The 14,366-nt window shown below is 35.4% G+C and overlaps 2 protein-coding genes across 2 annotated transcripts in view; one reads left to right on the top strand and one right to left on the bottom strand.

The window, feature by feature from the left end:
- The window catches only part of LOC148959415 (uncharacterized), a 9,691-nt gene extending 6,481 nt beyond the window's left edge, over positions 1-3,210 (bottom strand). The window contains exon 1 of the mRNA XM_089110412.1: positions 3,070-3,210. The gene's annotated coding sequence lies outside the window, so the exon portion shown is untranslated. The remainder of the gene's footprint in view (positions 1-3,069) is intronic.
- On the top strand, positions 3,183-14,366 carry LOC148959414 (protein cornichon homolog 4-like). Its single transcript, XM_089110411.1, has 5 exons — positions 3,183-3,380; positions 6,418-6,486; positions 8,309-8,421; positions 9,032-9,172; positions 10,901-14,366. Exons 1-5 carry the CDS (start codon positions 3,306-3,308, stop codon positions 10,965-10,967), a joined length of 465 nt encoding a protein of 154 aa, XP_088966537.1. The 5' UTR covers positions 3,183-3,305; the 3' UTR covers positions 10,968-14,366.

Here is a 14,366-nt window from a genome sequence, read left to right as displayed (position 1 = left end):
GGCTGGACCGATAGAACCGGCAGACAGAAATGGCTTCAGATATGTGATGTCCATTGTAGATGATTACTCAAGTCTGATCATGGTGTACTTTCTGAAAGGAAAGAATGATGCCATTCATGCAATGGAGAAATTCTTAGCAGATGTTGCAGTCTATGGAACAGTTAAGAGGATGAGATGTGACAATGGAGGAGAATTCACAAGTGAGAAGTTTAAACAGCTATTGATAGAGAATAAAATAAAACAGGAAATGAGTGCACCTTATTCTCCTCACCAGAATGGAACAGTGGAAAGGTCCTGGAGATCCATTTTTGATATGGCAAGGTGTCTGTTATTGGAATCTACACTGCCAAAGTCACTATGGGTATATGCTGTGATGACAGCAGTATATGTGAGGAATAGGTGCTATAATCCAAGAACAGAGAAGACAGCAGTGGAGGCATTCACAGGCCATAAACCTAACATTGGTAATATGAATACTTTTGGCTCTGTGTGCTTTGCATATAAACAGAACAAGACAAAGTTAGATGCCAGAAGTGAGAAAGGCATATTTATTGGGTATGACAAAAACAGTCCTGCTTACTTGATTTACTTTCCAAATAGTGGCAATATTAGGAAAGTGCGATGTGTGAAATTCAGTACAAGTTCGTATGAACAGGCCATTGACACAGAAGACATAGTTATAAGAAGAGAGAGACAACCTGACCAAGATGAAAAGGTTGAATTGCAGGAAACAGTTGAACAGTCTGCTCAGTTAGACCCTACAGGTGAAGACAGCCAGAGAAAGGGACACGAAAGGAGATACCCAACAAGAGAACGCAAACAGCCAAAATATTTCAAGGACTATGTAACTGAATCAGATGATATTGGTTATACAGTTGACTTTTGTTATGCTATGTGTATGGATGAAATGCCAACAACCTACGACGAGGCATTAGTTTCTAGTGAAGCAAGTCACTGGAAGACTGCTATGCAGGAAGAAATGTGTGCACTGAAAGATAATCAAACATTTGATCTTGTTAAATTGCCTGAGGAGAAAACATTAGTTGGAGGAAGATGGGTTTATGCTAAGAAAATTGGCCCCAACAATGACTTAAAATATAAAGCCAGGTATGTTGCAAAAGGTTATTCTCAAACTCAAGATGTAGACTACAATGAAACTTTTTCACCAACAGCTAGAATAACTTCAATAAGGATGCTAATGCAACTTGCCAGCCAAAACAATCTCATTGTACATCAGATGGATGTTAAAACTGCATATTTGAATGCACCAATTGACTGTGAGGTATATGTAGAACAACCAGAGGGATATACGGTGAATGGTGAAAAGGGTGAACGATTAGTTTGGAAATTAAACAAATCCTTATATGGGTTGAAGCAAAGTGGGAGAAATTGGAACACATTTCTTCACTCTCAGTTAATCAATGATAAGTTCACACAGTCCCTTGCAGATCCTTGTGTATACACTAAGAACACTGGGGGCACGATGATAATAATCATTGTATGGGTAGATGATATTATCATTGCCAGCAGCAACATGTCTTCACTCAATGAAGTAAAAAGTTTTCTTTGCCAAAAATTCAAGATGAAAGACCTAGGAGAAATTGGATGGTTTTTAGGCATACAGTTCAGCAGAGAAGGTAACCAAATTACAATGAATCAAACTGAATATATTAAGAGAGTGCTTGAAAGATTTCACATGACAGATTGCAAGACAAGAAGTACTCCTTGTGAAAGTTCATACAAGGCAAATGAAAATACATCTGATCCAACTGATTCCAAGTTGTATAGAAAGATAGTTGGAAGCTTGATATATATCATGACTTCAACTAGACCTGATTTGTGCTATGTTGTCACCAAATTAGCACAACACATGGCAAACCCTACTTCAGCTGATGAGACCATGGCAAAACATGTATTACGTTACCTGAAAGGAACAATGAATCAGAAATTGATATTCCACAAATCTAAAGACGAAATGCATTTATTCGGATATTGTGATGCAGATTGGGCTAATTCTGAAGACAGAAGAAGCATTACTGGCTATGCATACCAGTTAGTAAGCAGCGGACCCATGATATCCTGGAAAAGTAGAAAACAAAGAACAATTGCTCTATCTACCTGCGAGGCTGAGTATATGGCCTTAGCAGAAGCAACACAGGAAGCAATATTCTTAATGCAGTTATTGAAAGACATGACAAACTCTACTTTATATGACAAGTTTGTACTGCATTGTGATAACCAAAGTGCAATAGCTCTAGCTAAAAATGCTATGGTGCATCAAAGATCAAAACATATAGACATAAAATATCATTTTGTTAGATCAATAGTTTCAGAAGGTATTATGGATCTGATTTATGTTCCAACAGCGAAGAACATTGCAGATGTCTTTACAAAGCCAATTGCCAGTTTCAAGCTCAAGAAATTTATTGCAGTAATGATGGGAATATAAACTTGAACTATTTGATAACACTGCGTTTTGTTGTTCTTAATTAACTAGAATTTATAATTATATAATTACTACATAAAGTTTAAGTGGGGGTGTTAAGTATTAAACTTTAGTTTTTAATCATAGTTACAAATTTTGTTGTTGTTGTTAGGAGGACTGGGCCATGTAACTTTGTAACCCTGTGATCTTGCCTCGTGTTCTATTATTCGTTCGCTTGATATAATATAAAAATGGCGTTAAGTATCGCGTATTTATTCCTCTACTAACTCGTTTATCCACCACGATGGCTAGTTCAACAGGTAGAGAACAAATACAACAATTCCCTGTCTTTCATTGTTTACCTTCTCAATATTCCACTTTTCAACACCACTTTTTAGGGTTCTGCTATACAGGCCGGGCAAGTGGCAGAGGCTATCATATCTCCCTTAAATAGTCTCAACAATTCATACGTACGGAAAGGTTATGCCAAATAATTGACAGAACATTAATTTTGCTAGCAGCCATTTTGGCCCTCTGCCATTTCATCATTTTTAAGTTTTTGGGACTTTTTTTGACATGCAGATGCAGAAAAATAAGGGCAACAAAATTCATTGTTTATAAGACAAAAATAAATAACGACTTACCTTTGACTACCAGGCTTGCTGTTGAAAAATTATCATTTAAAGGGAAATACTTTCTACTTGGCCTAATTCTTTTAGTTTTGTTTCTTTGAGTATCCCATAACGAGGTTTCTAGGAAAGGCTCGCAAGGAAGCAAGGGAAAAGGAGGCGCCTTGGCCTAAATACCTTATAAAGAGCAGTGAATGTGTCTCGTAAACTGTCTCATTACTCAAGACTAGGCACTTATTGGTGAATTTAAGATGTCTTACGAAATCAGCATACTTATTTTTGCACTGGTAGATTCTGTGGTGTTACTTTTCATGGCAGTATTTTGTGTATCCTTTGAAATGTTTTGCTCAATTATAATTATGATATTTTTATATATCATTATACACGTATATAACATTATTATTTCATTATAATTATTAGAGCGATGTAGGGCCGGAGCTGTACGGCTCATGCAAATTGTACGGCTCATGTCAAATATGTACGGCTCCTGTCGAATTTTCAAAATCGATTAGCAGACACAAAACCGTAGCCGCCAATGCACAATCTTTCCCTATCTTTCAAGAAGAATTTCCAACGTTTTTGAAATTTGGTCTTTTTGATCTTTTTGAGTTTTATTACAGTCCTTTATAGTCTCGTAAGAAAAGTACAAAATTTATTTACTAAAGTCAGTTTCTAATAGAGCTGTCAAACCTTAAGATATACCTACTCGGTCATTCGGTTTAAAATTTGACGAATATTCGGTGGTTATTCGGCGAATATGGGTGTGGCCAAATGGGTGTGGCCAAATGGGTGTGGCAGAGTGTGGTCATAAACTGCAATCTGAATATGTATTGTAATTTGATGAAAATAAACAACAGCTAATTAGTCATAACTATTTGATAAGTCAGAACTATTAGTTTTTTGTTTTTCCACTGGCCCTATTCATATTCCCTCTGTGCTGCATAGGAATTTTCAAAATAATTCTTTTGTCAAAAAGAAATCTCTTTTTTACCCTTCCCTAGCACTAGTCACTCCAATGGCCAGAAAGGCTAAAGTCACTATCAAAATAATGTGAAACCAACAACATAACTTTATGACAACTAGTTTTCAAAATGAGTTGTTTTCCAGCATTTTGAAAAGTGAAGCGCTTTATAGCACAAAATTTCCTGAGAAAAATGACCCCCACCCACCAGCCACTCTCCACTCACCCCTGCCCCCTTACAATCTTGCTTTATTGGCTTTGTTATCCTTAGGTTTGCAAAATTTGAAGAAGGCCCGTATCCACAAACATCTCTCGATTCGACCAGTCAACACTATTCAATCAGTCATTTTGCTATTCGATCAGTCAGTGCCATTCAATCAGTCATGGTTATTCAATTCATTTGAATAGTCAAAGCTATTTGATCAGCCACGGTTATTCGAACAACCGTTTTTACCTCCAACAGTGAGATTATTGGCATTGATCCTCTCCAACTGAGTAATCGCTTGTAACCGAATATTTGCTTTGGGCTTCAGCTAACTGGAGAGTGAAACAGGTAACCAAATACCGATTATTTGACCTTCGGTGGACAGCCCTAGTTTCTAATAAAAAATTTTACTTGAAATTTTAAAATATCATACTTCAAACAACATTAAAATATTAATGTCTCAGTATTAAGTAATTATCACCAGACAGCAAGTATTCTCCAGATGGAACAAAGATATTGGTTGAAAGAAATATGGGAACATTTAATGGACATAGGGTGTCCTTGTTTTGTGGCTGCAGTGCAATTTATAATGATCATCTCGATACAACGAAAAAGTTGGTTGATATATAATCTCAAATGTAGAATAGATGGGGGTGTGGAAAAGATTGGTGGGTGGAAAATTTCACAAGCAATCAATCAACTCAATCATGTGGGTGTTTCATCGCTCGCACCAGATGGTAGACTGTGAGAAATAAATATTTCATCAATTCACACATTTCCGGTCATCTTTTGTAACCCAAGCAAGTGATATAAACAATACAAAGCCCATTGTTGATGTTTTTACCACTACCCACAACAAATAAACATGTAAAATGTGCTGAAAGATAACCTACTTTTTTAAAAAAAGTAATGACGGAACTATTTCTCCGTATTTTCCTCAATCCTAGAAGAAAAATGAGAAGCTGAAATTTTCTTTTTGTTGCTGCCAACCTACAGCTTTACCATACTAGTAATTTCCATAGGCCTATGAAAAATAAAGATATCTATAACAGTGCCTTGAAAATGCATGTACAGGCCTCAACAAGTGATTTATGGTCAAATTCCATTAACTTTAAGGGTGCCATATCTCAGTGAAAAATATAGACAGACGCCTGAAACTTTCTGGATCTACATAACTTTTGATTTTCTACTTGCCTAATTCTTTGCAATTTTTTTTGTACATCAACATCCTCCTGTGACCTTTGAACAGCAGTTATGGAATTTTAACGAGGTTCAGAACAATTTTTTGCATCATCTGGCAATTAGTGTCTATATAACTATTCTTTCACAGGGTTGCAAATTTAGGGTTGCAAACAAAATATTTTCAACCAATGGAATGCTGCAATTGCTATGGTTAGGGTTTTACAAGTTGTTTCAAATATAAACAAGATCAAAAGCCCTTATTAATACAGACATTGTCACATTCCAGCCTTATGACAAACAGAAAAGCAGGTGCTTTGCGAATGGAGCACCCTATACAATTTAGGCACAGAGCAAAAGATAAGCATGTCTTTGATATGGAATGATTATGTCATGGGTGGAGTTTTTTGAAAAATTAACCGGTATGATGAGGAGGTGTTTATTCAAGACTCAAGAGTAAGACATGATGAGAAACGCGCCCATTTTTCCGAAATTCAATATACAGCTTTTTGCATGTTGGTTTCGTTTTCTTAAGGAGTTTTTCACTTTGTTAATGCAGGTTTCATTTATGTAGACCTGGTTTATATCATGGGTTTTCTTTGGCCAGTTTTACTTTTTCTGGACTTCATTTGTTTGAGGCAGGTTTTTATCTAGCACTTTATGGAGGCACTGAACTTAGATTGATTGTTTTCATGTTCTTGCTGATTGTTTTCATGTTCTTGAGCCCAAGTTTGCAGAGTATTGCAGATTTTAATAAGATCTTGCATACATAGTCATGACAAATATAGTACATTTTTTGCATCCTTGCTTTAGATGACCATATGCTGTCCAATTTTGTCTAGTTTTAGAGTTTCATGGGAAATGAAAAATTTTCTATAAAAGTTTTTTATGTCTGTGCTGCCTGATTTTTTTTATGGACCCAAAGGGATTAAGACTATTCTCTTTTTTTCCAAATTTATCTGTTTTTTTTTACTTTTGAGAAAAGTTGCTTTTGCAATTTCTTTAACAAGAAAAACAGATTGTTAATCTCTCTGACTTAGAATGTGATTATGTAAATGCAAGAACATGCTGCAATAGACTCAATAAGGTAAGATTCCTTGTTACTTTTGTTTATCTTATTGCAATGATTTATTTCTTAATTTGTATTTTTATTCAATGGCCAGTTTTGACCAGCTGAAATACTCAACTATGCATTTTGTTCTTTGCTTTGTATATATGGCAAATTTAGGAGCTAGAAATCATTATAAGTTAGAAATTTTAATGGGATTAGATTTAATGATGGCACAAAATAGCAGAAACATAACATACTGAAGTACTTCTTTTCAGACAGTGTTCAGAGTAGAAGTGTTGGATAGTTGTAGAAATAAAAAGGTTGTGGATCAAAAGTTATATATTCAGGTTTGGATCAACCAAACTTAATTTCTATCTACACAAGTTGCGATTTTATGTTTTTAATATAAACAGAGATTCTACAACTACTAAATAAATAGACAACCTTGTCTGCCCAGTGATTTTTAAATTGTCTCCGCTATATTTTTTTCACAATCTGGATTTGTTAGCAAATGTCGACCAATTGTCAAATCGCATTTTATTTGTGCAGTTTTTGGAACTACTTTTTGCTTGATGCTCGTGGGAAAATGCTGTTTTATTCTATCAACTAATTGTTGACTAGTTTTATTCTATCTATATGCTGAGCTTCACAGCAGCACAAAAATTCACAAACAACTAAACTTTTCTGATCAGTAGGAACACAATCCTTTGAATGGAAAGAAGCATCTATCTAGTGCTATAGACCACAAGGCTTCACAGTGGAAAAACAATTGGCTATGGTCTTTTTCTTTGACTTTCAAATTTGGGTGAAATGTTGCCAATTCATGGCATTTTAGATATGCAGGGCAAATTTTCAGCATCCCATGTGCTAAGGTTTTATTTAGGCCAATCTTCCTTTTCTTTGGACTTTCAACATATGCATTCCCTTGGAAACGCTGTGGCTTCCTATAAACACTGGTTTTAAATTCAGTTCCTTCTTTGTACACAGAAATGTCAAGAAAACTCTAGGAGTTATTTTGCACCAATTGTTGATTTAAGAGCAGGCTGCAACCAATTTAGTTTGCCGTGGAAAGAGTCGTATTCCTGCTTTGAGCTAAAGTATTGACAAAAGTACCATCCACATACCAAAAAAGCCTGCTAGTTTTTGGATTTAGTCAAAAATCTATGTTCATAAAAGCCAGAGAAAATGTTAGCTAGTGCTGGAGCTAAATGGTAGTGAATTGTTAATAAGTGCTTTCATTTCTCTTACAAAAGAACTTCTCCTTTTGCATAATTTAATTTCTGTTTCAATAGAACTAATAGTTTTCCCTATTATAAGATGTGAAGATTGCAAAGATCTCCCTAATACGTTCAGATACAGAAGCCTCAGAAGTTTAGCTTCTACCCAAAAAGAACTGAAAATTCAGCTTTTATAGTTTGCTATTTCTGCATTTTTTCTAATTTTGGTACTTTTTGAATTTTTGATAGTTTAGTTTCAAATTTTAAGAACGGTAGATTTGAAATGTTATATTACGCAGGTGTTTTTTTATCATGCACCTGTAGGCTTAGATTCTAATATCAGCTGCAATCTGCAAACGTGCATGGTTTGCAATACAATCTAGATTTATGTCAGGGATAATATAAGAAATAATTTATATATATTGTAAGGATTGCAGCAAAGATAAAAAAAGTCCTCTTTGAAATTCTGAATCTTTGTAGATGGTGCTTTGCATAAATATCATATCAGGTTAGAGCTCTATTGGGTTGTTTATATTTTTTTAATTGCCATGCAGTAAAGTAACAATACCTAAGGTACTAATTAATTTTTTGTAAGGATGTCTTTATAGCTATTTTACTCATTCAATGTTTTGTATTTTCAGGTGATAGTTCCTGAAATCATCGGACAAGGTCTATTGACATTAGGCGTCTTATCTACCATGCACTTGTTCCCTATTGCTGTGAGTTTACCAATGACAGTATGGGTCGTTTACAGGTATGTTGTAAATATTGACAGCTATTATTGGGGATGCCAACAGGTGCCCTTTGCATAAGGACTCGCAGTAAAAAGTGCCTGTAATATGTTGACAGATGGTTTTTAATATTAATCGCTCAGTTTATCATTAAGTGCCTAAATCTATTCAACCATTCATTCATCAAAGAAAATGAGTTTTAGGCTATTTTCAAAAGTTGCCATAAATGCAAGAACTACCCCATTCAAATTTTACTGATGTACTGATTAATATGATTTTCTAAGACAGCTTTTTAAGTTGTATCCAAAAGCCTTAGTAACTCAAGTTAAAGTATATTTATCATTGTCGTTCACGTAATCTTTGTCTCTTTGAGGATACTCGAATGTTGCCGAAAGTATTCTTCACCTAAGTCTAGAACGATGTGATTTGACTTCTGTGAATGCTAGAAATGGAAAGCCAATTGTTTGTTTATCGCAACACCTTATAGCTGTATTTTGCTGATGTGAGATTTACTATATAATTCAAATATAAGTTTTTATGGAAAAAAAGTTTTTCCAAATCAAAAGCCGTTTTACCGCTAGTTAAAAAGTCTCAATCAGCCTGAACTTTTTCTGAATTTGTTTTTATTTTTAGAGCATTGACAATGTCCAAACATGGATCTGAATTTTATGATCCTTCAGAAATATTGAATAGAAATCGCCTGAAAATCCATTTGAAAGAATCACTTGTCAAACTTGGATACCATCTGCTTGCATTTTTCTGCTTTCTGTACTGGTACGTAGAGTTTTCATTAATGCATTTACATCCTTCTTAAGGCACTGTACTCGTATTATTACGATCGGTACCCTCCATTCCATTAGAGTTAGTTTGGTTTAGCCAGTCCTTTTGGGTACTGCTTCATTATATCAATTATGCAAGTGACCCTAGCAGTTTTATAAAATTTAGTTTTAGAATGATATGAGAATAATATTCGATAATGCTCATGGTTCATATAGCCACATGGCAACATATATTTATAAATCCATGCTAGTCAACTGTAAAAAATTTTTACTCTTTGTTAAAGTATCCTTAAAAAAAATCTGTATCTTACACGCACCTTAATGTATCGTTATCAGAACCAAGTAATGAGATTGGATATATGAATCAGTCTATGAGTTTGAATGACTTAGAACTGTTCAATGATACATCTTCACGTTTCACGTTTAATACGGTCATTCGGCAACGGTTTTCTGATGGCCAGTCCTATTCTGTACACCAAAGCATGTATAGCTCTTCCTATATAGCCTAGTTTAGCCTTCAGCATCGAACAATGTTTGGAGAACGGTAATTTTTGTAGGATACCTTCCAGTTTTTCTATTCTAAACCGATGTGATCAAGGTTCACAATGACATCAAAGATATTGGCCAAGTACCATGATCCCGTATTTTAAGAAAATTATTAAATAGGGTACTTTGAAAACAGCAAAATAAATTCCTATTATCTAGCCACCGAATTTTGAGTTTATAGTCGCCCCTATCTAATATCTACGTGAAATTGAATTTTCCGATATCTCTTGGCTTATAGAACTTCATAAAATGAAATCAACATAAACTATAGTTGACCAGTCGCTACTTCGAACGTAGGGTTGCATTGTTTCAATAGGGGACGTAGAGTTGCAACTTCGAACCGTTTTGAAGTTGCAACTCAAAACCGTTTCATTGTACACACCGAGATGTCGAATGCCACTATATATAAAGCTAAGTTATCGGCTATGACACGTGACTCTAAAAATGACACGTGAGAGCCTCTACTCACAAATCATTTACACTGTAATATCCACTGAAAGTTTTCAACATTTAAAATTCTCTTCTTCTGTTAAATCGAATTATATTCTTCTCTGAAATGGTCGGGCTATATTTTTCTTTGTGAATCCAGCTCTAAAATCTATTTAGAATAGACACGAGTATGCAGAAGATGGCAGTTTTATAATAAATCCGCTCAAGTTATGTTGCAGACTTAATCGTTTTGCAGTTTTAGTCCGAGATACATATCTAGCCTATTCATAATCTAGCCTATTGATTTGTCTGCTTAGGGGTTGCTTTGAGAAAAACATTTGAATTACCAAAATCCTCCAAATATGAAATAAAAAAGATGTTGTTGAAATGAGCTAAATGTCTCTAATTACAGCATGAATCATAATAAACATTTGCCTCCGAGGTCTTTGCTACTTGTCGACTTCAACTGTTGGATCTAAACACTTGCCAAAACCATCATTCTCTTTCGAGCATCATGTCCCGTTGATGCTCATCCGCTGTGTAATCAAAACAATTTCCTGTCCTGAAACCATGAATGCTCTAGTGGTCGATTCTTAGTCTGCTTGTAGTCCCCATTAATTTATCTCTTTGTGAAACTTCATTGATTCTAAATTTAGCAAAGATTTGCGTTTTTTAATATATCCTTGATCAGAGCTCGACAAATTTGTTTTTGTTCTTATCTACTAACATGCTTAATCATTTCTTGTAGCCTTGTTATGGAACTTCAACCTAACACAGAGGAACAGCCAAGCCCGGCGCCTCAATCAGTCAGCTAAACTGCTAATAGTTTGTATACTGCAAACATCTAGACAGTAGCAACGAAACACATAGGCAGTACAGGCCACGAATAACAGATGCTGTATTGCTATTACTACATTTAAATGGATTTCACTTTCATACAGCAATACTTATTTAACAAATTTTTTGTATCTAATTAGCGAACTATGGATTCTAGCCGGCTAATACCATATTTTGCACCTGTATCCCAGAAATATCTAGCAATCTATGCAACTTGCATTATCTTGAGTTTTTCTTCATGCATAAATTTAAAATATGCATTCTGTAGATATTTTTGATATACAAGTGATCCATTTCAATCTTAACTTTTTGTCATCTCTTTGATTCATGCTATGATATGTTATAGGATATTATCAATTTTTTAAATCAAATCGTTTGCCAGCGATCCTTCTACAAAAATCTGTGTTTTGTGGCGAGTTTGTGTTGAACATCTTGCCTAAAGCTGCTCGAAATACATTTCTATCTTGTTGCTGATCAGACAGGGTATTTGGTTTTGAATGGTTCTTTAACTTCATAATATTTCTCCGTCATATGTAATTTTCGAGCCCATGTCTCCAATTAGATTCAACATTTAGGACTGTTATCTTTATAGCACTGCATATGTAAACACCTAAAATGTAAAATAAAGCCAAAACTTCATGAGATTGTAGCTTTTTTAATATGGCTAATAATTTGCAACTTATTGAAAGCTGTAAAGCATCAACGGAATTTGATATTTTACCTTGATGTACCCTAGATGTTTTAGAAAACGTGTGTGAAGTTTACAGAGTCCAGAAAAGTTGTTAACCTTCCTCCAGACAAAAACATCCCAGGAGGCAAACCCTCCTCACAAAACAATAGAAAGTGGGCGTGGCTTGGGATTATCATAGGAGCGTCTATTGTTTTTCGTGGAGCGTGCGACCGTAATGTTTTCCTGACTCTAGAAGTTCACTTGGTTTTACGTTGATTAGCGGTTTTTGGGATACTTCCCCGTGTAGGAAGTTTCTAGTTTTCTGGAGATTTGTTGTACATGTCTTTGAGCGTATGAACAATATTCTGGATAACACTCTTTGTCTGCAGTTTTGGGGTGCCCGTTCATATTAGTTTGCGTTTTTTTTAATTTATGCTTGTAGGCCGAAGTGGCAAATCGCCAACCAAACATAAATACATTCTTGTTCTGATCCAAAATTAAAGAAACTGCTTTTTGTTTGTAAAGATAACCTCTGGACTATAAGACAAGTCTATCTTAGTCTGAATTGATTCTGTATGGATAAATAGTTAAATTTTTAATTTCCTTTTTTTCATTTTACAAAGTAGTAATGAATTTTTATCATAATTTTGCAAGCAGAGTGTACAACGAACATTTACACGCACTTAACTTTTCATTACTTGCCGTGTATTCCAAGTAATCGATGACAACATCACCTTTCTCTTCTTTTTATTTTTGCCCATAATCTGGTTGCTTTAGCAGAGTACTTTTCTGAAATTTAATTACGCAATATCTGGTTACATATGATAAGGAAGTTGATGATAGCAATTGGAAACGGTTGGATTTTATTAATCAACTCTTTGGGGATTCTTTCCGCTCCACTGGTTTCAATTTCTCATATGCACAATTTATTGCAGTTAGTTTAGAAATTTGTTTATTGCTTCATCTCCAGACTGCTTCATTAATGCCAGAAGCACTTTACCAATTACCAGTAGACAGATCTGCAGTATTATGATTCATCTTGTTACAGAATCTCTGTGTAAGCATATTGGTGTAACGTTATATTCATAAGATCAAATGTATCGTTTTCCAGGATACAAAATTGAACCCTCTAGCAATAGAACACAGTAATATCGCCATGGCCAAATCTCGTTGAAACCATTTCCTATTTGAAAAATTATCTAAGATTTCCTTTGGAGTCTCTCTATTCCCTGAAGTGAAGTTTTTACTCCTTTTTAATCCCTACCCTTTTGAATAGTAATGTCGCTAATTCAAAATCTCAAATTATTAACAATTTGCCCCAAAACGGTTGCTAAGAAATGAAATATTACTTAGTGCCTGATAGTGGCTAACTATCTAGAAAGAACCTTATTCCAGGAAGTGGGCTTGCTAGGTGCACAAGCCCTTGTACTGCCTGGAGAATACTAATTTCTAAGGTCGGTGTCACCACTGGTAACATTTTCCCGCCCACTGAACACATTTGATGTGTTCCCACCAGACACCGATCTCTACTACCTTCCTTCTGACCTACTTAGAACTTGAAATCTATGACCCACCAGCCGAAACAAGACTAGCACAGAATGAAGGAAGCGAGAAGAAGAAGTGGATCAGAATGCAGAGCAGAACAAAGAACAGGAGACTTACAGGACAGGCAGCAAGATCGCGGACCTTGCTGAGCATTTAGCCACTTGCAGGCTGGCAATAAAAAGGTTGGATGACACAGTTTGCACCCAAAAAAATAACAAATGATGATAGCGCAAGATCACGGACCTTGCTAAGCAATCAGCCACTCGATGGCTGGCAATTTAAAGGTTGGATGACACAGTTAGAACCCAAAAAAAAAGAAATAATAACAACGGGAGATCACAGATCTTGCTGAGCAATAAACCATTCGATGGCTTGCAAGCAATAACACTGGGCTGTAACGTCATATTCAACAGATCAAATGTATCGCTTTCCAAGATACAAAATTGAACCCTCTAACAATAGAACCTAGTAACATCGCCATGGCCAAATCTCGTTGAATCCATTTCCTACTTGAAAAATTATCCAAGATTTCCTTTGGAGTCTCTCCATTCCCTGAAGTGAAGTTTTTACTCCTTTTTAAAAAAGACAACTCATCATTAGCTCTTTTTCGTTACAAAGCATCTCCAAATTTGTCTATTGTCTGTCAAAGCTGATTACATTACAAGATGGCTACTTTTGCCGTTTGTTCTATTTTTGTATTATTCTCTGACTAACGAAACCCACAAGTGTGTCGTGTCGTCTGTGACCAAATTATTATTTACCACTGTGCCGTCCAGAATCAAATTTTGTTTTTCGTCGGATTGTCTACCAAATTTGCCGTTCTTTGTGTATTTATCAAGCAATGACCTCGAAGTTCCTTGGCTTCTACGCAACTGTTTCCTGTAATCACATTAATCATGTACATGTAGTTGGCCAATCATATTACATTGAACTATCCTTTGGAGATCAATGCTTGATGGCGGCGGTCACAAAGATTCTACTTACATTTTAAGAAGGATCTTGCCTTAAAGGGTTCCGAATCTCCGACTTAATTGCACTAAGACAGTTAAAGCCTTTCCCGTGAGCCTTTTGATAAGATTGTACTTCTTGAAGTAGGTTTGAGATATACGTAAGAAGTATTGATTCTATGAAGGTTGTCGATAGTATACAACCATTGACTGGG

Source organism: Rhopilema esculentum, chromosome 10 (assembly GCF_057945365.1).
Source record: "Rhopilema esculentum isolate cy_ngs chromosome 10, ASM5794536v1, whole genome shotgun sequence".
Lineage (NCBI taxonomy): Eukaryota > Metazoa > Cnidaria > Scyphozoa > Rhizostomeae > Rhizostomatidae > Rhopilema > Rhopilema esculentum.
The sequence above is the reverse complement of the archived record's forward strand: the minus strand, read 5'-3'. Positions and strand labels throughout refer to the sequence as shown.